This window comes from Python bivittatus, unplaced genomic scaffold (assembly GCF_059951505.1).
Source record: "Python bivittatus isolate LINGU-HERP-01145 unplaced genomic scaffold, Pbiv_v1 ctg000200_np1212, whole genome shotgun sequence".
In the NCBI taxonomy this organism is placed as follows: domain Eukaryota; kingdom Metazoa; phylum Chordata; class Lepidosauria; order Squamata; family Pythonidae; genus Python; species Python bivittatus.
In genome coordinates, this window is record NW_028277040.1 from 104,513 (window position 1) to 126,877 (window position 22,365).

At 39.8% G+C, this 22,365-nt stretch overlaps 1 protein-coding gene across 4 annotated transcripts in view; it reads right to left on the reverse strand.

Annotated features, from left to right (window-relative positions):
• Positions 1 to 22,365, reverse strand: part of IFT54 (intraflagellar transport 54) — an 89,849-nt gene that overhangs the window by 28,042 nt on the left and 39,442 nt on the right. For 2 of the 4 annotated variants that reach the window (XM_088135530.1, XM_025170985.2), the window contains 4 exons: positions 13,267 to 13,365; positions 9,050 to 9,070; positions 8,688 to 8,775; positions 6,727 to 6,810 (listed from right to left, as the gene is read on the reverse strand). In XM_088135530.1, the coding sequence (XP_087991656.1) occupies positions 6,727 to 6,810; positions 8,688 to 8,775; positions 9,050 to 9,070; positions 13,267 to 13,365 (292 nt within the window). The remainder of the gene's footprint in view (positions 1 to 6,726; positions 6,811 to 8,687; positions 8,776 to 9,049; positions 9,071 to 13,266; positions 13,366 to 22,365) is intronic. The other 2 variants (XM_088135531.1, XM_025170987.2) reach the window with 1 other exon arrangement.

The following is a 22,365-nucleotide window of genomic DNA, read 5'->3' on the forward strand; positions in this document are numbered from 1 at the left end:
GGAATTCCAATACCAGCCCCAAAATGAGATCACAGAGTTTGTGCAGAGCCACAAGATAGCTGGACAGTAATTACACCAGCAGCAGCCCAAGCTTGTCAGAGTGAATCCAATTCCATGCAAAGACATTTGTAACCAATGCCTAAGACAGCATACCCTACCACCAGCGTCAGATACAAACCCCCAATAAAGAGCACAGCTGGATGGAAGTTAGCACAACAAAACGGCCACAAAATGGTAAGACTAATGATCATGGATGCACACCACAGACTGAACAAGTAGCAGCAAACAATAGACAACCTCAAGGGACAACTAGACCTGACCATGATCCCAGAGCATACTAAGATACTGACTATCACCATCCAGAACACATCCAGAAGACAAGCAGAGAAAAGAAAAACTAAACTTCAAACTAAACTACTCAAATTAAACCCTGGAAACAAAGAGATACCCGAACCAGAATGGGTAATCAACGTGTCTAGCCAGCCACTATTCACTGCAGAACACAATTTCCTCCAGAAAGGCCTCTACTATAACATGGTCAGTCAGTCAACTAGATTTCTGCGCAGCCCTAGAAGGAGCATTCAAAATGACAGGACTCAACCCAGAGACCCAAGAAAACATAAGGCAGACAATCATACCACAGATCAGAAAAACACGATATCAACACCAACTCAAAGCAGAGGACAGAGCAGCCCTCAATAGCCTAAGGAAGGACCAAACCATCATCATCCTCCCAGCACACAAAGGCCGCACCACAGATATTACTGGATAAATCACAATACCTACAAAAAGTTATTAGAGGACAAAGAAACTTACAGCCCTGTTAGCACCAACCCAATACAGAAACTAGACAACCTAATCAAGAGAACCCTCAACGATTTAACTAAGAAAGGCCAGATCACAGTGGCATGACACATTTGTCATAATAAAAAAGAAACAACTAGAGAAGACACATGAAACCATCAACAACATCTTCAAAGGAATAAAATTCAACAATGAGGAAGAAAACAACAATGTGCTACCCTTCCTGGATATCCTCATCAGCAGAGGAAACAATAGTAAATTAGAAACCCAAGTTTATCAGAAGACAACCCACACCAATCAAGTACTCCATTACCAAAGTAACAACCCAACCTCCCACAAGAGGAGCTGTGTAAGAACATTATTCAAGTGAGCACAAACGCATTGCAGCAACCCAAAACAGCAGAAAAAGGAAAAAGACCACCTATACAACATCTTCCAACAAAATGGATATCCATGCAACTGTATCAAAAAGTGCCTGACCACTCAACCTACTACAAGCTAGGAAAAGGATCACACTGCCATACATCAGAAACATCTCAGAAACCACCAACAGACTATTACAACCACATGGCATCTCTGTAGCACACAAACTAACAAGATCACTCCAAAATATCTTAAGTAAACCAAAAGACCCAGTAGCACAAGAAGAAAAAACAGGAGTCATCTACAACATACAGTGTAAGGACCGTAACAAACACTATGTAGGACAGACAGGCAGAAGACTGGCAGAGCGCATCCACGAACACCAACTAGCAGTCAGAAGACATGATGAAAACTCCTTAATCTCACAACACATGGACAGACTTAACCATAGTTTTAACTGGGAAACTGTCAGCATTTTAGACCAAGCTAAATCCAAAAATGCAAGAGAATTCTTGGAAGCTTGGTATTCAGACAAGGCAGCAAGTAACAGACACATAGAGATAAACAGCATTCAAAAGAGACAAAAGACCAGAAGATCACCTCACCAGCAATCATCACCCAGATAAGCAAAGGTTACCACCAGGCACACAATCAAGCAGTAAACATATGCTAATCAAGGAACTACCAGAGGAGCAAAACAAAACCTCCACCCCCATCAGCATGCCACAGTATATAAACAGAGAGCAAACCCCGTCCCATTTTAGCACTGAAGATGTTACCTAGCCGGGTTATGAAACATTTGCAAGAAGAGAACCAAGCTCAGAGAACCCCAAGGAGTCCACATTTGTAACCAATCAGCCCCCAAGCAATGTTTCAAGAGTCTCATTGCACAATCACGGCTACCTGTAAGGAATAAGGAAGATGACCTTGACAAAAATATGCAAGAACCATTACCTAGGCAAAAGGGGCTGAAACATTTTTTAACTCCAGAGAAACAAGGTAACATTTGGAAACAGCTCAGGCAGACGCCATCCTGATTCAGCAGAGTATAAAAGGGAGCACAATCAGACTTGCAATGATTGTTATTATAGCCAATCTCAATAAAGGTAGTCTTAGCTTTCCTGTGGAGTTGATTTCCTGGTCTGGTCTTACCTAGCGTGACTGGTACCACCTCTCTTCTCTAGCCTTGACATTGTGGCCGGAACTTGGAACCCAGCTACGAGAATTTTAGATAGGGCTACATCCCCATCTTCAACCTGCCAGGCTTCAGTAATACAGATCAAGTTGGCCTGCTTGCTTAGCACCATGTCAGAACATGGTCTTATTGCAGACCAAGTGGGTAACTAGCAGCACTGATCTTCCCCTGCAGAACCCAATGACAACTTCTGTTTGCTCACTCAGGGCTCATCTATACAGCTGCTTTGGTGCCATAAATCATATTGGTTCCACAGCCTATTCTTAATGCACAACCAGAATGAGGCTATGCTATGCTGCTATCTGGAAGTTCCTTTGTGTTGTTCCTGGCACTCCTTGCTTGATAAGTATTGTTGAAGAGCTAGAGTTAGAGAAATCATTTTACTGGTCCCTATGTTGAATCACAGAATATATAGCTCTGATCCTCCCCACCCCCGCGAAAAAAAAAAGGAAAGGGAAAAAATGTGGCTACATATTGAAGATGTATCTATATCAGGTTACATTCTATAATGGAGTGAACTTTCTCAAAGAACAATCTGTGAGGGCTTTCCCAAGAGCAACTGCCACTGGGAAGAGAAGTCCATGCACTGAAGGCTACAAAAGTAGCCTTTCCAAATCCTTTCCATTACACTTTCAATTGCATACATTAAAAAGGAGAAGAAAAGGAAGTAGCTACAGAAACTGGGACTCTGCTCTCCTTTACTCTCAAAACAATACTGGAGAGCCTATACTGACAGCAGTGACCAGCAGGGACTTTTGTGGAGCTGACAACCATGGCAAAAAGAGGAGCTGGTGAAGAGACAGGCTCCTCAAAATCACTTTCTGGATTAAGGAGAGGACAAGGATTGCCAACAAGTTTGCTCCATATAGAATCTCCCTGTGAAGAGATAGTAAAATAGTGATCTCCAACTGGTTTGAGGTTCCGGGAGTTGGGGGAAAAAAACATTGTGCCTAAGCCACTGTTCAGCGCCCTTCAAAGAGACACTGGGTTTGCCTACTTCCTCTTAATTACTTTAGCAAGCTGCTTTTGACTGATTTCTTAGAAGTTAAGAACCTTCCAAAGGGCAAGTTTTATTATGCTGGGAGAATCTCCTTCAACCCTGGATGAAAGAAGCTTTATGTAAGCGTAAAGATTAAAAAGAAAAGATTTATTTTTTGGAAACATCAAAAGAGTGACAAGAAAGTGGATTTTCAAAAGTTAAGGGGCTAAATGGACTTGAAAGAATATTTCTTGTGGGGTGTTTAAAAATTTACAAAAGAATATATGAAGTTTCTGAAATTAATTGTAAGAAATCCTCCCATGGGAAAGTTCTGTTGACTGGAAAATAAACAGATGATAAGAGGGGACTTGAAAGTTGTCTAGAAGGAACCAGAGAGAACAAATGATTACAATTAAAGGAGAAAACCCTTTGGAGCAATATTATTTGACTATAAAAGAAATTAAGGCTGTTTGGGAACAATGTACTCAGAAATTACTTACAAGTTTGTCTGATACTATAACAGAGGATACAGAAGAACAACAGATTTTATTGGACAAAACAGAGATTGAGGTTGATTTGAGATGGATTTGGAGTGCTGAATTATAAAAGTGATATGGCAAAAGATGCTGTGGATTTGAAAATGGATTTAAAAATGCCAGAGTAAAAGATGCTAAAATGGATTTACAAATGAAACCAGCTGATGTTATAATAATTAAAAGGGATATATAAATAATAAATCAGAAGAGTGACTTGGAAAGCCTTCTTATTTGGGATTTACAAAAGGATTGTGTTAAACCAATGAAGCTGTTTCTTAAGGGAGACAAAGAGAAACTACTGAAATTGTTCCTGAAAGGAGACAGATAAAAGATGAACCTGTGGTACACTATGTGACAGTATTAAAAATCCAGCTTTTTAAAAGTAAACAGGAGGTTTACAAAGTGAACTTATTTGACTATGGTTAAAATATATATCGTGGTTTCTGGTAGCTATCAATGGGAGGGTTTTTTTTTACCAGGATTGAATGACAGGGTTTTAAGGATTTGTTTATAAATGAGGAGAAATTTCTTTTGCTTTACTTAGAGAAAGTGGCAAGTGGGATTACAAAATGGATTTTTTTTATTAAGGTTAAAATACATATGTTACTATTTTTGGTAGCTCTTAATAGACTTTTGCTGATTAGGATTGAATGATGAGTTTTTATACTTTCATTATTGATAAGGGATGAGTTATGGGAAGAAGAGATCTTTTTCTTTATTGAAATACTAGAGAAGGTGTTAAGTTACTGAAATGGTTTATACGTCTGGAGGAGGGGGCGTCATCTTTTATATATTCTCGTTTTCTTTTATCTATCTCTTTGCACTTCTATTTTTCTTTTTCTTTTTTACATTTTCTTTAGTTTGTATTAGTCCTTTATATTTGTAAACTCTAATAAAATTATTATTAAAAAAAACAAGGAAGCAAAATTACACAGACTTCTATAAGGTGTTTTAATGCTAAGATTGTAACATATAGAATCTTGGAAACTGCAATAGGAACTTCCAGGCCTCGTGTATTAATAAGCTTATTAAGGTGGAGTTTCTTTGAACAATTTGGATCTTTTTTTCCCAGGGTTTTTGCACCTGGACTGAGCTGCCATTTATGAGATAATCTACTAACAAACTCTGTTTATCTCTTGGCTGTTCTATTTCTAATATTCCTCATGTTACTTTCCCAGCTTTCCCACAATCTCTCACATTTCTCATCTCCTTGCTACACCATGGATTGTCCAGATGAGAGGTCTTCCATTTTTCCAGGAATACACACCTTTGATGCCAGATATCTTGGAGTAGTTTCAGCTTGCCCCAGCAGCAGGCTGCCTACAAGATTGAAGCTCTGTTGTGAGGACATGTTTTTGGCAAATGCTAAATGGGGCACTTTTACACTGCAGTAAACAGGCTGTGTTGGAGAAGCCATGAGCTTGCCTCTGGAAATCTGGTCCTCCTGGTGAGGCAGCAACTGCTTGCTAAGCATGAATAACTCAATCACACAAAATAAGCAATCAGCTAATTAGCATATAGCTGTCAGCTCATAGCACTTGTCATTTAGAAGGACAGATATTTTCAACCCACAGTTAATCATACACAACTTCTCAGCACACTGCTTTTCCCACCTATAAAGCTTGGGAGACCAACTTCTGCTTGATCTCCATATTCACTTATTTAGATTATAGCTTAAAGCAGAGATAGGCAACCTTGCCAATAGACAGGCAGTACACTTGAGGGTCACAGTCAGGACCCTTTTCAATGATGAAAAGTGGGTAAAACTATGTTACATGTGTGGTAGGAATAAGATTTTCTGGATTTTTCCCTGGATTTTTTTCCTTAGGGGGTTAAAGTATTTCTTTTTTAAACTATATCAAGCTTATTTTAAAGTTTATATTATAGTTTTTGTTTGTCTGTTTGTTTATTTTATATATATATATATATATATATATATATATATATATATAAAAGAGACTTAAAGTGGAAGTAAACTACACTACCAATGGCAATTCTGGTTGGAGGGGGGATGAGGAGCTGCAAAAAGGGAATTCAGAAACTACATGTGGCACTGGGGCCTCAGGCTGTCCACCCCTGCCTTAATTATGCAGAAATGTGGCCTATGTAGGTATATTTTCAAATAACTGTTTATTTCATCTGAAGTAATAAAAGACACAATCCAGACAAAAGGCAAAACAAGACTGTGTTTACAAAAAAAAAAAAAAAGCAGACTGTCTTTTACTGAGGCTTTAGCAGAAAGTATTCTTGTAGCTTCATAATGTAATACCCTTCTAAATATATTAAATAAACAAAGTTACTGGGACCTTTTGTAATTGAAGGTACAGTAATGAGTAATCTAGATGTGTTGAGATTCCAACTCAGAATTTCCAGCAGCATAAGTTGCAGCATGAACATATTTGAAGGGCATCAAGTTGGGGGAGATTAATCTTTAGATACACAATTTTGCAGCAAATATTTATGTTATAAAATGTTTGTCTTTATTATGTTTATGTTTATAAATATATTTATGGTATAGACAATTTTAGGGTTTAATCATTGTCTTCATTATTTGCTATAATAATTACCATTACTAACCTTTCTTTGGATATTATCATGCTGAATAACCAAAGAAATAGAAAAGGCAAACAAACTGTAATACATATTTTGTTGATCCTGTCTGCAAATAGCATGTATTAGAAAATTCCAAACAATCAGAAAAATAGTAGAAAGGACAGTCTTTTTAACAGATTACTGGACACTGATTGTTTTTAATAATGGAAACTGGATTGTGTTTTCTAATTGGATATATTATGGAACAGTATATCAGTAGTATTAAGAATTTTTCATTATTCATACTTTATCCCTACCTTTCTGGGATTAAAATCTCTGTACTTTCTTGTCGTTTTATACGGGGTGGAGCTGGTCGTGCACTGCTGGGTCGTGGTAACCTTCTGTTAAGTATGGAAGAAATTGTTTTAATAGTAAACACCAATCAATTTTAACATTTTCAAACATCTTCAGCACATATCTTTAATTTCAGATACTAATGCATCTTTTTAAATTAAGCATGCATGGAATAAAACAGCTGCATTATACAGCTTTCAACTGTAATCTATCCAAACGAGTTTAGATTCTGATTCAATCCTAAACTTGTAATTAAGTTTTCACTTGTTGCTATTGATCTAAACAGGCTATACACTATTTATAGACATGGGTTTACGGACCACAAGAGTCCTGCAGTTACTGCAGAGGTGAAGTACCATGAGTAGCATCCAATCCTGACTCCTGAGACTGCACTGCCAAAATGGCTGAATTTCAGGAGAATAATTGAAGTGGTTGCAAATCCTTAACCTCCCACAAAACTTTCAGACCTTTAAAACCCCCAAGGGCAAAAAAAAAAAAAAAAATGTTGGCAGGTTTGTAGATATTGCCAAATGCTGATTCAGTTGAACATATGGAAAATCTTTCTCCATTGCTATAAACAGAAAATTTACATTCCTGTCTGCATGAATATAAGTACTCTCTGGAAGAGGCACTGTACTGCTATTTTGGGAAATAATAACTTTTCAAATAAAAGAGCATCCAGGGTGTAAAGAAGAATAACTTTTCTACCCTATAGGGGTAGTATACATACTGTATATGCATGCAGTTAATATTCTTATTTGCTCTAATCATTTGGTATAATTAGTTCTATTCAGGTCTAATTATATAACAATTATAAACATGAGAAAATTTGGAGTAAACCAAAACTTAGAAATATTGTGATACAGCTCAGATATAAAACTGGTTTCCTAAAATCATAGCTTATAAATTAGTGATCAGTCTTACAAATAATCATTGGAAGTATGAGAAGCATTCCAATGTCAACACATTTTGAGCTTGAAACAGCCATTTAAAGTGTTCTGACTTTGGAACAAAACAAACAAAATACTCATGTTTGAGCCTGGATCAAAACTTCAAATGTTCTGAGAAATGAACTGTGATTTTTTTATAATCTCAGCCTAGCCAGTAGAACAGCAGAGATCAGTCCTACCCCTGCTCCTGTTGGATAAAAAGCAGCAATGCCAGCAGTAATAAGCAAACTGTGCTACCAATTAGCAGTAAGACAACTACCATTACAGCACATAAGACAAGCAAGGTGGCCCAATGGCATCAGATATGATTATACAGGTGATGGCTTTGGGTAATTAATATGGTGCACAATGCTCGTTTCAAGCACTACTCTTGTGTATCATCTTCAGAACCAAGCAGCAGTCTCAATATAAACATGCAGTTCATCTAAACAGGTAGAATACATGTTTTATCTCTCCCTTCCCATGCACTAAGAGATAAGGACAGGATCCCAGAAACATCTGCCACTGTAGCTACCAGCGCCTCCTGTGCTGGGGGACCCAGGTATTTGTGGATGCCATTTCACAGACAATAGAGCTAAATGTGACTCTGATGTGCATGGTTGAGAGCTGGCCATCAGAGCAGCCAAATTTTGAGCATCATCACAGAAACAGGAAATCATGTACAGTCTGTCAGCATCAACTGCATTATCTGCAAACTGTACCTGATCTAGCAGGATGGTGTTAAGCTGGAGGGGGCCAGCACCAACATAATTGCTCCTGGCACCACGACCGGTTGCCACCACCTCTTACAAACACCTTAAGATGGCTGGACATTTTCAAATTTTCAGCTGCTTGAAAAGTAATTTTGTACTTGACTATGATAATTAAGCAAATTTAAGAAGTATTAAAGCACTTAATATTAGTTTAATATGAATGTTTAGGCTTTGTAATATAACTTATATACATTTAATGAAAGAAAGGATACATAGTCAGACCTTTGAGTAACTTGAGATGGAAGTTCATTTGTAAATTCATTACTCTCAGAAAGTTTTTCTGTTGTACCAGTGTTTAGAATGTCTCCCTCTGTGGAATAAAGATTATTTTATTATGTCATTTTGAGCAAATGCCTACAATATTTCTTCCTTGTCTTACTGAAATGTATTAGATATAATGTGACCAAATTAAATTCAATATTGTATAGGAAATCAAGACCAATGTGTAATGTTTATTATAGAATACTAGTGGAGAAAAAGTTTTTAATTTGAATTACAGTAAAACATATTCCTAAATTTCTCATTACTGAAATGAAAATATCATAAAGGGTTATTAGTATATAATTAGTTTACAAAATCATTACCTGCATCACTGAATGATTCACCTGCAAAATAAACATATTTTTCAGACTAAGAAGATCAAACAATTTATTTATTGCCTACAGAACTGTGGACAGAAGGATGCAAGTGTACATGAACAGTGCTTCCCCACCAATTCCGAGACACCGTATCTTGATCATGGGAAAAATAGGATCGCTCTTAAGCTGTCCAAACAGTAAATGTTTAGGCTGAAAAGTGGCTTCTCTTTCCAGAGAAAGCCTGTTGAAAGGAGAAAAAAAAAATCCAGTGAAGAATTGTGTAGCAGATTCAGATTTAGGGCAGAATTCAGTGATGTGTTTCTCTGAACAAGAGTGATTTCCACTCAAGGAACAGTACTGTTACAAAAATCTATTAGCACTATCAGAAAATAGTCACAGTGCCGTTATAGTTAAGCATATCAGTACACACAATGGACAAAGAAATGGGTCATGTATAAAACAAAGAAAAAAGGAGAAATAAACAATCAGTGCATCTGTAACTTTTCACTTATAACTTTTTAGATGCCTGTATTCCATGTAAGGTGAATAACATAACAAATTACTATGTATCATGAGTTTGTGTTTGTATTATTGTTCATGGGTAAATGTTAAATAAAAGAGGCAATGCCATCTGATCCTAGTGGACAAATACAACAATCACTGTTAAAGAAGCATCTAATAAAGAAATCCTCCTCTTTACAGGTAGTCCTTGTTTAGCGACTATAGTTAGGACCTGCAGCTGGGTCATTAAACAAAGCATCGCTAAGTGGGAAATCACATGACCACGATTGTGCTTTCCACTCCCCCACCCTTTGGAATGCGCACCCTGGCTCTGGGATAGCCAGCTCGAAACTGACTAGACTAATCAAATTTCACACCTTCTGGAACCATTCCTCACTGGGATAATTAGCAAGAAGGGAATTAATGCTTGTATTTACATTCATTGAAGAGGAAGGGATTACAAGAGAATAAAACAGGCACACAATGGGGAATCCACAGTGAAAATAATATGCTGGTGCCGGCAGCTCCGAGTGCATTGTGTAAACAGCCCAATGTATTCCCCATCATGTGCCTGCTTACTCTCTTGTAATCTCTTCCTCTCCAATCTCTCCACTCTGCTGGGGGTGGGGGGAGGAAAAAAAAGCAAACAATCTTTTTAGGCAATCTCTCCTGTGTCTGATCTATTTTTTTCTCCCCTCCTCTTGCAGAGTGGGTTGATTGGAGAGGAAGGGATTAGACCGCCCAGAGTCACTTTTTTGTGAGATGGACGGTATCTAAAGTTGAAAAATAAATAAATAAATAAATAAATAAATAAGGGGGGGAGGGAGGGGGGAGGGATTGGAGAGGGATTACAAGAACCTAAGCAGGCACACAATGGGGAATACACTGGGCTGTTTACACAATGCACTTGGAGCTGCAGGCGCCAGCACAGTTCTACAAACTGAGAAACTAAAAACAAACAAAAACCACCAAAAACAAAGCTTCATTTGACTGAAATAAAAATTCAATTGGTTGAAACAAAATAGAAACTGGTGTCAGAACATAAACCAACTCCTTCCACTGCTCCATCCAGATTTTATCCACAATTGCTGAGTTAAACACATGTAAAGTGTTTTTGTGAGTGTGCCCATCTTGAAGATACTTTAGTATTATGTACAGTGGGACAAAAAAGTATTTAGTCAGCCACCAATTGTGCAAGTTCTCCCATTTAAAAAGATGAGAGAGGCCTGTAATTTTCATCATAGGTATACCTCAACTATGAGAGACAAAATGGGGGAAAAAATCCAGAAAATCACATTGTCTGATTTTTAAAGAATTTATTTGCAAATCATGGTGGAAAATAAGTATTTGGTCAATATCAAAAGTTCATCTCAATACTTTGTTATATATTCTTTGTTGGCAATGACAGAGGTCAAACGTTTTCTGTAAGTCTTCACAAGGTTTTCACACACTGTTGCTGGTATTTTGGCCCATTCCTCCATGCAGATCTCCTCTAGAGCAGTGATGTTTTGGGGCTGTCGCTGGGCAACACGGACTTTCAACTCCCTCCAAAGGTTTTCCATGGGGTTGAGATCTGGAGACTGGCTAGGCCACTCCAGGACCTTGAAATGCTTCTTACGAAGCCACTCCTTCGTTGCCCGGGCGGTGTGTTTGGGATCATTGTCATGCTGAAAGACCCAGCCACCTTTCATCTTCAATGGCCTTGCTGATGGAAGGAGGTGTTCACTCAAAATCTCACGATACATGGCCCCATTCATTCTTTCCTTTACACGGATCAGTTGTCCTGGTCCCTTTGCAGAAAAACAGCCCCAAAGCATGATGTTTCCACCCCCATGCTTCACAGTAGGTATGGTGTTCTTTGGATGCAACTCAGCATTCTCTCTCCTCCAAACACGACGAGTTGAGTTTAGACCAAAACGTTCTACTTTGGTTTTATCTGACATATGACATTCTCCCAATCCTCTTCTGGATCATCCAAATGCTCTCCAGCAAACTTCAGACGGGCCCGGACATGTACTGGCTTAAGCAGGGGGACACGTCTGGCACTGCAGGATTTGAGTCCCTGGCGGCGTAGTGTGTTACTGATGGTAGCCTTTGTTACTTTGGTCCCAGCTCTCTGCAGGTCATTCACTAGGTCCCCCCATGTGGTTCTGGGATTTTTGCTCACCGTTCTTGTGATCATTTTGACCCCACGGGGTGAGATCTTGCGTGGAGCCCCAGATCGAGGGAGATTATCAGTGGTCTTGTATGTCTTCCATTTTCTAATTATTGCTCCCACAGTTGATTTCTTCACACCAAGCTGCTTGCCTATTGCAGATTCAGTCTTCCCGGCCTGGTGCAGGTCTACAATTTTGTTTCTGGTGTCCTTCGACAGCTCTTTGGTCTTGGTTATAGTGGAGTTTGGAGTGTGACTGTTTGAGATTGCGGACAGGTGTCTTTTATACTGATAACAAGGTCAAACAGGTGCCATTACTACAGGTAATGAGTGGAGGACAGAGGAGCCTCTTAAAGAAGTAGTTACAGGTCTGTGAGAGCCAGACATCTTGCTTGTGTGTAGGTGACCAAATACTTATTTTCCACCATGATTTGCAAATAAATTCTTTAAAAAACAATGTGATTTTCTGGATTTCTTTTCCCATTTTGTCTCTCATAGTTGAGGTATACCTATGATGAAAATTACAGGCCTCTCTCACCTTTTTAAGTGGGAGAATTTGCACAATTGGTGGCTGACTAAATACTTTTTTGCCCCACTGTATATATTATGTTTGGCTACCACACCAATAAAATCAACATTTAATTAATATAAGGAGATTTCTAAAAGTCTGCATAAATCAAAACTTAAAGGTCTCAGAAACTCCAAAGACAAACTGAAAACTACTTAAGTATAACTAAGTGCATGCCTAAAGTTTATTTTGATTAGTGAAATGAAGCTTTAAATCAACTGGAATCTCAAATGAGGAGGCTTAAGGCTTCATGTTTATTTTTAAGTGCAACTTAAGGATCTGACTTCAGAATGTTTGATCTGATTAATTTGGATCTGAAACCAAACCCAATTAACACAGAGACCCATTTCAAAGAGAATTATTTTATTCCCAAGTATTACTTTCAGAAAGATCTCTGTTATACAGTAAACAAGGCTGCATTTATCAGCCAACTTATTTCTTTCTCTCTTTCCTCTCATTTATTTTTCTTTTTTATTACTCTGTTTTGACCACGAAAATAAACTGAACTTTATTCAGGGCAATTTATTATTTTGGATACAGTATTTTTTTTAATAGTATAGCTAAGATTTCTAAAGTCCTGATTTTTGAATTGCAAAATTAAGGACTGGTCTAGTTCACATGCTATTACTACAATAATTATATTTATCTTGTAGTCTTTTCTTACTGGCTATGGAAGTAAACATTGTGTGTACACCTTAGATTAATTCAGCCTGTACTTAAAGACAGTGATGTGCTAGCATTTTTTTTTAACAAGAGGAGGCAGATCTTTCTTCCTTCTAAATCAGCCTCTGAAAATAGCTGAAAGAGTTTATTTGTACTTTGTACTCTTAAGTACAAATAATGAGCTCTTTCAGCTCTTGTTCTAATTGTATGTATTGTGCTAATTCTGTTTAGAAAGCTGCTTTTTTTATCATGAAATATGTAGCATCTGAGCTGAAAAAGTAAAAATGAATTTTAATAACATAATTTACCTTCTAAAGAGATTACTGAATGTCTCACCTCTCTGTTTTACAGCAGTCTCTTCTTCATCTTTTCCATATAATATAGTTGCTGATTTTTCATCTGCAAGTCTAGCTGTAATATTAGCTCTTATTATTCCTAGCACAAAAGTTTGCAGAAGGAAGCCATTAAACTATTTTAACAGGGCAAAGTGCTCTTCTAGATATTACTTTAATTTTTCAAGCAAATATGAGACTTTCATATATTCAAGATACTATCTATGCTTGAAAGACTTTTCCCAAGTATTTTTCAAATATACTAGATGTTCAAAAATTGTAAATTATAGGCTGAAAGGATGGAATAGTTCACCTGCTCTCTGTTCCCCTAACTTCAGAGAATGAAACATTAAATATAGTGCATTCGGAAAGTATTCAGACCCCCTTCACTTTTTTCAATTTGTTATGTTACAGCCTGATACTACAATCGTTCAAATTCGTTTTTTTTCTCATTAATCTACACTCATTACCCCGTAATGACAAAGTGAAAACAGAATTTTAGAAACGTCTGTAAATTTATTAAAAAGGAAAAAGTGAAATATCACATGCACTTAAGTGTCCAGAACCTTTACTCAGTACTTTGTTGAAGCACCTTTGGCAGCAATTACAGCCTCGAGTCTTTTTCGGTATGATGTGACAAGCTTTGCACACCTGGATTGGGAGATTTTCTGCCATTCTTCTTTGCAAATCCTCTCAAGCTCAATCAGGTTGGATGGGGACCGTCGGTGGACAGCCATTTTCAGGTCTCTCCAGAGATGCTTAATAGGGTTCAAGTCAGGGTTCTGGCTGGGCCACTCTAGGACATTCACAGAGTTGTTCCTAAGCCATTCCTGTGTTGTCTTGGCTGTGTCCTTTGGATTGTTGTCATGTTGGAAGGTGAACCTTTGGCCCAGTCTGAGGTCCTGAGCACTGTGGAACAGGTTTTCATTGAGGATATCTTTGTATTTTGCTCTATTCAGCTTTCCCTCAACTCTGACCAGTCTCCCAGTCCCTGCTGCTGAAAAACACCCCCACAGCATGATGCTGCCACCACCATGCTTCACTGTTGGGATGGTATTGGGCAGGTGATGAGCAGTGCCTGGTTTCCTCCAGACATAACGTTTAGAATTGAGGCCAAACAGTTCAATCTGTAAGGTTTACCCCGTTCATCTAGAGAAACTCTTGTGACATGTGTGTTCAACAAAGAAGTTTACTCAAGCGTAACGCAGCAGTTACAAACAAAGCCAGGACTGGCTTGGCACATTTCATGGTACAGTTTATAGTTCTTCCCTTCCTGCGCTTTGCCACGTTGCTAAGTTACATATTGCAGGTTGCAGGTTACCAATTGCCCCGGTAATCTCCCCCTGCTACTCCAATGGCAGGTTCAGCCAGTTCCCATTGTCCCTTAATTGCTCTGCCCCGCCGGCGTGGTCCGGCGTGGTCGTGTTTCTTCTGGGTCCTTTCAGTTGCGCGCAAGACCCGGGGTTTTCCCAATTGCGCGCTGATTGTCTTCCCGTGAGCCGCAGCTTAGTTCTTTGTCTCGGCGCTCACAGTTAATCAGAGTGGATACAAAACTTCCACTCTGCGGTTTCCCTGTTAAGTGAGCACAGGTGGCTCGTAATCAGCCACGGCTTTCACTTCCTCTTTTTCCCCGGCTTGCGAGCAGGTGGTAGAACAGACTCAGCGCGGCTGGCCAAGTTCCTAGCAGTGCCATGCCGGCTGAACCTGACACAATCTTGGTTTCATCAGACCAGAGAATCTTGTTCCTCACAGTCTGAGTCCTTCAGGTGCTTTTTTGCAAATTCCAAGCAGGCTTTCATGTGTTTTGCATTGAGGAGAGGCTTCCATCTAGCCACTCTGCCATAAAGCCCAGATCGGTGGAGGGCTGCAGTGATGTTTGTCCTTCTGGAACTTTGTCCCATCTCCACACAGGATCTCTGGAGCTCAGTCAGAGTGACCATCGAGTTCTTGGTCTCTTGCTGAGACTTCTCTTACTGAGGCTCTTCTCCCCGATTGCTCAGTTTGGCTGGGTGACCAGCTCTTGGAAGAGTCCTGGTTGTGCCAGACTTCTTCCATCTGAGAATGATGGAGGCCACTGTGCTCTTGGGAACCTTCAGCGCAGCAGACATTTTTTTGTAGCCTTCCCAGAACTGTGCCTTACAATAATCCTGTCTCTGAGCTCTGGAGGCAGTTCCTTTGACCTCATGGCTTTTGCTCTGATATAGTATGCATTGTCAGCTGTGAGGCCTTCTATAGAGAAGTGTGTGCCTTTCCAAATCATGTCCAATCAATTTAATTTACCACAGGTAGACTCCAATCAAGGTGTAGAAACAGCTCAGCAACAATCAAGAGAAGTGGGAGGCACCTGAGCTAAATTTCAAGTGTTGTTGCAAAGGGTCTGAATGCTTATGCCAATGTGATATTTCAGTTTTTCCTTTTTCATACGTTTGCAAACATTTCTAAAATTCTGTTTTCACTTTGTCATTATGGGGTACTGAGTATAGATTAATGAGGAAAAAAAATGAATTTGAACTATTGTAGTATCAGGCTGTAACATAACAAAAGTGAAAAAAGTGAAGGGGGTCTGAATACTTTCTGAATGCACTGTATATCTAGCTATCCAGACAAGTAGCTGGCAAAGTTCCGTCCTGTAGCCATGCCTCTGCAAAAGAAAGATTTTTGCATTCTTGAAAATCACTAATTACAGTGGTGCTTAAAAGTTTGTAAACCCTTCTGAATATTCAATATTTCTGCATAAATATTATCTAAATGTGATCTGTTCTCCACACAAGTCCTAAAACTAGAGAGAACGCAGTTAAACAAATAAGTCCAAAACATACTTGTCCATTTAATTGAGGAAAATGATCCAAAACTGTATATTTGTGTGTGGCAAAAATATGCGAACCTTTGCTTTCAGTAACTGGTGTGCCCCCCCTTGGGCAGAAATAACTGCAACTAAACGTTTCTGATAACTGTTGATCAATCCTGCACATCGGTTTGGAGGAATTTTAGCCCATTCCTCCTTACAAAACAGCTTCAGCTCAGGGATGTTGGGGGGCTTCCTTACATGAACTGCCTGCTTCAGGTGCTTCCACAACTTTTCTATAGGATTAAGGTCAGGGCTTTGACTTGACCATTCCAAAACATTAATTTTCTTGTTGTTTAATCATCCTTTGGTGGTACGTGTGTGTTTTGGATCACTGTCTTGCTGCATGACCTACCTTCTCCTGAGCTTCAGTTCACGGACAGATACCCTGATATTTTCCTGTAGAATTCACTGGTACCATTCAGAATTCATAGCTCCATCAATGACTGCAAGCCATCCTGGTCCAGAGGCAGCAAAGGAGGCCCAAATCATGATACTGCCACCACCATGTTTCACAGATGGGATAAGGTTCTTATGCTGGTATTTGTCTTTCACCAAACATACCACTTTTCATTCAAACCAAAAAGTTCTATTCTGGTCTCATCTCTACACAGAGCATTCTTCCAATAGCCTACTGGCGTATCTACATGGTCTTTTGCAAACTGTAGAATTTTTTTTTTTTGGAGAGTAGTGGCTTTCTCCTTGCAACCTTGCCATGCCCACCACTGTTCAGTGTTCCTTTGATGGTAGTCTCATGAATGTTGACATTTGCCAATGCAAGAGAGACCTTTACTTCCTTGGACATTACCCTTGGGTTCTCTGAGATCTCCTGGAGTATTACACACCTTGCCCTTGGTGTGATCTTGGTTGGTCAACCACTCCTGGGGAGGATAACAATGGTGTTGAATTGCCTCTCTTTGTATACAATCTGCCTGACAGTGGACTGGTAGAGTCCAAACTCCTTGGAAATAGTTTTGTAACCTTTTCCAGCCTGGTGAGCATCAACAACTGTTTTCTGGAGGTCCTCAGAAATCTCCTTTGTTCAAGCCATGACACACTTCCACATACCTTTATAGGTATGTGGAGCTTCATAGCAACCCAGAGTCCCCCGTTAGGGGGAGATGGGTGGAGATAAATTTAATAAATAAATAAAATAAATACCTTTGTTGTGAAGATCAGACTTTGATAGTGAATACCCAGAATTCTGTTCTTTAAATAAGGCAGGATCTCCTACACTCACACCTGATTATCATCCCATTGATTGAAACACCTGACTCTAATTTTCCCTTCAAATGAAGTGATAATCCTAGAGGTTCATATACCTTTGTCACACACAAATATTTAGCTTTGGATAATTTTCCTCAATTAGTAAATGAACAAGCATAATGTTTTTGACTCATTTGTTTATTTGGCTTTTCTTTATCTAGTTTTAGGACTTGTGTGGAGAACAGATCACGTTTTAGGTCATATTTATGCAGAAATATTGAAAATTCAAAAGGGTTCACAAACTTTCAAGCACCACTGTATTTGTTACCAATGAAATCAGCAAATTCCTACTAGAAATAAATAGGAAATAATTGTTATTATAGACTGATCATTATACATATCATTATATTTCAGTTCTTTACATCTATCATTCCTAACAGCCACCCATAGAGTTCAAAGGAGAGGCAAGAATTGTACAACAGATTTTGTATCTGTAGCTGAGTATTTTAGACACTACTGCACACTAGTTCTTTTGGATTCTACAACATTTAAAAATGCTTCTGTCTCTTATAGTAAGAGTAATCAAGTCTGAATTGAAAGTCTATTTATGGTCAGTGACCAGCAAAATAGTTACAACACTAAAACAACACTTAAAAGCAGGTCCAATTGCAATAAAAGCAATAAAACACTAAGGAACTGCCCCCATCAAAATTTACATGTATAGAGAGTAAGCAAAATAAAACAGAATAAAACAGAACAAGATAAAGTAGACAGAATAACAATAAATTTAAAATAAAAGAACAAAAGAGTTTTTTTCATTTTATTGTTCACATTGTAAGCCTTCTTATGGCAATAGCTGCTGATAAGAACTTGGCAACTCTGTTCACAATAATGGGGTTCCAATCTGAGAGTAGGAACTCAATCACATCTCCCTCATTAGAAGCTTGATCTCTACAAGAAGGAGGTATAGGTATATCAACACATAAGTACTTGCAAAAGGAACTGTGCAGGAATATGTATGCTAAGGTCTCGTGTTCATTCTGGCCACAAGGGGAATTTGTCTCATGAAATGGGATTTTGTGAAACCTCCCATCCAATACTGCCGAGGGTAAAACATTAAAGTAGACTAGAAAGAAGGCCCTAAGGTGGGCTGAACAAACCAGATTGAACAGATAGTTTGCAGGTCTAAAAGGTTTCCAGGGAGGAGCTCACCCATGTAGATTGCCAGTAGTGCTCAAATCTGTCTGACATGTAATATTGAAGACTCTTTGGTGAATCTCAGCTTTCACTTTCTCTAGGCCCAGAAGTAGCAGAGAGTGGATGGAAAGGCTGCAATAACGCAAGTCAGCTATGATTTTTACTTTCCATCCTGATATACAGTTATCAAGAAAAATCAGCAGGGCCAGTGGGCCACAAGAAAATAGATGTTTCAGCCAATAAGAGAGATGGCAAAAACGAACTCTTGCCACAGTAGAATCATTCCTGTTTCCATACAAATTAAAACATTTCGGACACAGCATGGGATCTGGAAGAGTGCTCGCAGAAATTTAGACTGAACAGTATCCAAAGTTTTACATGTTTGTAGGTGCATATTTGTACACTCTGCAGTATTTGGGATATAGATTTAGCTTTAAACAGCTTAATACCAGCAGGTATGCATCTACCACCTTTTGAGTAAAAAAAGCCCAGGATTGTCTTGGCACTATTGTTGGCTTTGGCAGGGATTACTCTGAATTGTTTCTGCCAACTTCCAGAGGCTTGAAAGATTACTTCAAGATATTTAAAAGATGGAACTTGTTCTATTTTATTAGTTCCTATTTGGCATTGATGTTTATGGCAACTACGGGTAGTCCTTGCTTAACGACGATAATTGGGACTGGAATTTCCATTGCTAAACAATGAGGTCGTAAAGCACGACATCACATGACCACAACTTGCAACTTCTTGCCTGCTCCCAGTAAGCAAAGTCAAAGGGGAAGCTGATAGGAAGTTGCAAGTACCAGCCAAGACAAGCCTTTCCTTAGGCAGCTCGCAAGCAAGTGGGCAGGCTGCTGAATGGTATAGTGTGTGGGTGGGTGGGGTGGTGGTGCTGCAGCCTGGCATGAGCACAGCTGGTTGGGGGTTGCTACTGAGTGCAGGTCGGTGCACAGGTGGGTGCTATGGCCCAGCGTGAGTGCTGTCAGGTTCGGTCAGCACGGGGCTTCGGGGAAGCTCGCAGCCAGACCACGCGAACTCCACCGGCGGCAGCTAGCGAGGGAAAGAGGAACTGAAAGCGCCGCTAATTAATGGGCCACCTGCACCCAGCCAAACAGGAAAACCGCAGCGGAGGTTTTAACTATACACTGATAACGGCGCGAGCCAACAATGAACGGGGCCGCAGGCAGCGAAACAAGATTGCCGCGCAACACAGAACCCTCGGGCTTGCACGTAACCGGGGGGGACCAACCCAAGCCGGAGGGGGACTGCCAATCAAGGACAATGGACCCTGACCGAACCTGCCATCATGGACAATCAAGAGGGATTATTGGGGGGCCGATAATCCGCAGCGGTAACGCGATCGTGGGGCGGAAAAAGCGCGGGAAGGAGGGAATATAACGAGTGATGCAATTGTACCAAGCCAGTCCTGGCTTTGCTTGTGACTGCTACGTTACGCATGAGTAAACCTCTTTTGTGAACCACACGTGTCACGGGAGTTTCTCTGTCGAACAGGGCAAACCTTACAAGTGCGGCTGGGTGAAGGTTGCAATGGAATGTGGGCAGGCATACAGGTGGATGCTGCAACCTGGTACAAGTGCAGCTGGGCAAGCAGGTGTGTGGGTGGGGGGTGCTGCGGGTAGGTGCATACTATGCAGCACCATAGCGAGGAGAGAAAAAGCAATGGGAGTGGGAGCAACTTCCGACTTTACTAGTTGGCTTCCCCGCTGATTTTACTTGTTGGCAGGGAAGGTCACAAATGGCAATCATGTGATGTTGTAACTGTCATAAGTGCAAGCCAGTTGTCAAGCACCTGAATTGCAATCACGTGACTGCAGGAGTGCTGCGATGGCCACAACTTCAAGGACCAGTCATAAGTACCACTCATTCAGCACCGTCATAATTTTGAAATTTCAGTGTATATATATATTAAACAGTAGAGAAGCCAAAATACACCCCCAAAATATATTCTCAAGTGAGTTCAGAAATGTAAATTTCCAATTTATTCCAAAGGATATTAAAGAGAACAACCTACAAGCGGGGAAGTAAACATTGACAAAAGATCCTGATTAGGTAGGTTAATTATGGACACTAAAGCCAAGTTCTCACAGGATTCAAGCTGAGTAGCTGAAGCACTGAGATTGATTCCTAGTGATTACATGGACACATCCATGCTATCTTCTTGACAACATATAGAGGTGTCATTCAATCATTCAACTCCTCACATCTGGTCTACAGTCCTGGGAATTTGTGATGGTCTTCCATATCAGCCAATTTGGACCTGCTAAGCCTTTCCAAGGTCAGCCATGGTTGGCTAGCTGCTGCTACCTGCCATGATATCATTGATATCATGGACATCATTGATATCCAGGACATCATTGATCATCATGGAGAAAAGAAAGAAGAGAGACCATACACATTCTCCAACACAAGCTACATCCAAGCCCATGAAACAGCTGAATGTTTATAGTTATCTAACAAGCAAGTAGTTGTATCCCATAAGTAATCTGATCTCCTCCAATCTCTCTGACAGGTATGATGCATTAGAGTGGGATTTACAAGCAGAGATTGAAAGCCAACAACTAACAGATCTCTTTCTCTACAGAAGAGGATGCCCCCCCCCCAAACAGACTACCACTATCTGCTCAGCAGCGACACAGCTTCTGCAGGATGGGGATATGATTACAAACTTGATAAACCTAAAAAATGAAAATACAACTGACTTTTTAACCAGATAAAATCTGTTGACAGCAGAAACTATACTGGTAGTCCTCATTTAGCAACTGCCTTGGATAGCAACCATTTGTAATTACAACAGTGGTGAAAAAGTAACTTTGCAATAAATGCCCACATTTAGGATAGCAAAAGCCTTCAGTGTGAAACCCATTAAGGCCTGATCAGTTTCAGGCAGCAGCTGCTGTGGCCAGAGGGTTCTAATCAACTAATTAAGGTCATAGAGCTGAGCTTGTTAACTTGAAGTGCTAGGCTGAGAAAAACAGCTCAGGAAGAGATAGTTTGTTTAAACAATCTCTCCACCCTGTGAGGGGGAAAAAAAGGGGGGAAAAAACCAGTCAGGCGCAGGACACTGTACCACAGAACTTTATATGAATGAGACAGCAGCAACCAGTGATCTTTCCAGCATCTCTCTATCTTGGTTTACTTAGGGACCATTTTGTCAGAACCAACTGCAGTCACTAAATGAGGACTACCTGTACTCTCTATCTTTGAGCTGCTGTCTACAGTCAGAAATAAAGTGGACTCCTTAAAAGAAGCCTTTGTAAAGCTTATTGAAAACCAATCAAATGACAAGACTGAGACTGTTAAAATACAGATCTCCTCTACTAAGTGTGCATAAAAGCAGACAGCATGGAAGTCAGGGACAACCTTGCCACCAAACTGAGGAAGAGAGAGAGTAACAATCAGACCACTCATGTGGAGAAGAAGACAAGTTCTGAGTAGTCATGCAGCTAAAGGAGAGAGGGATGTAAAATCACAAAATAATCAAATAATAGAGTAAACAAAAGATGATGGGGATCTAAAAAACTAATTATATTGTCTCTAAGCCAGCTACTACAATTCAAAAAGCAGCTGACTGAATTACAGAAGGCTGAATGGCTCCCATCCAGCAAAGACTGTGAGTGGATGTTACTAACATTCAGGCAACAATAGTCCCCAGCATGCTGTTTAAAATGAGGCCCTTTCTGAGCACTTTTTCATTTTTCCCCATCCCCATCAGAGGAACTCAGCCCACTCCCAATCCAACCTGACCCAGAGAGTACTGTCACTTGTCAGATTTGGAACAAGCTGACATTATTAAAAGATTGGATGATCTGAGAGAGACTATAGTGGAAACACGCA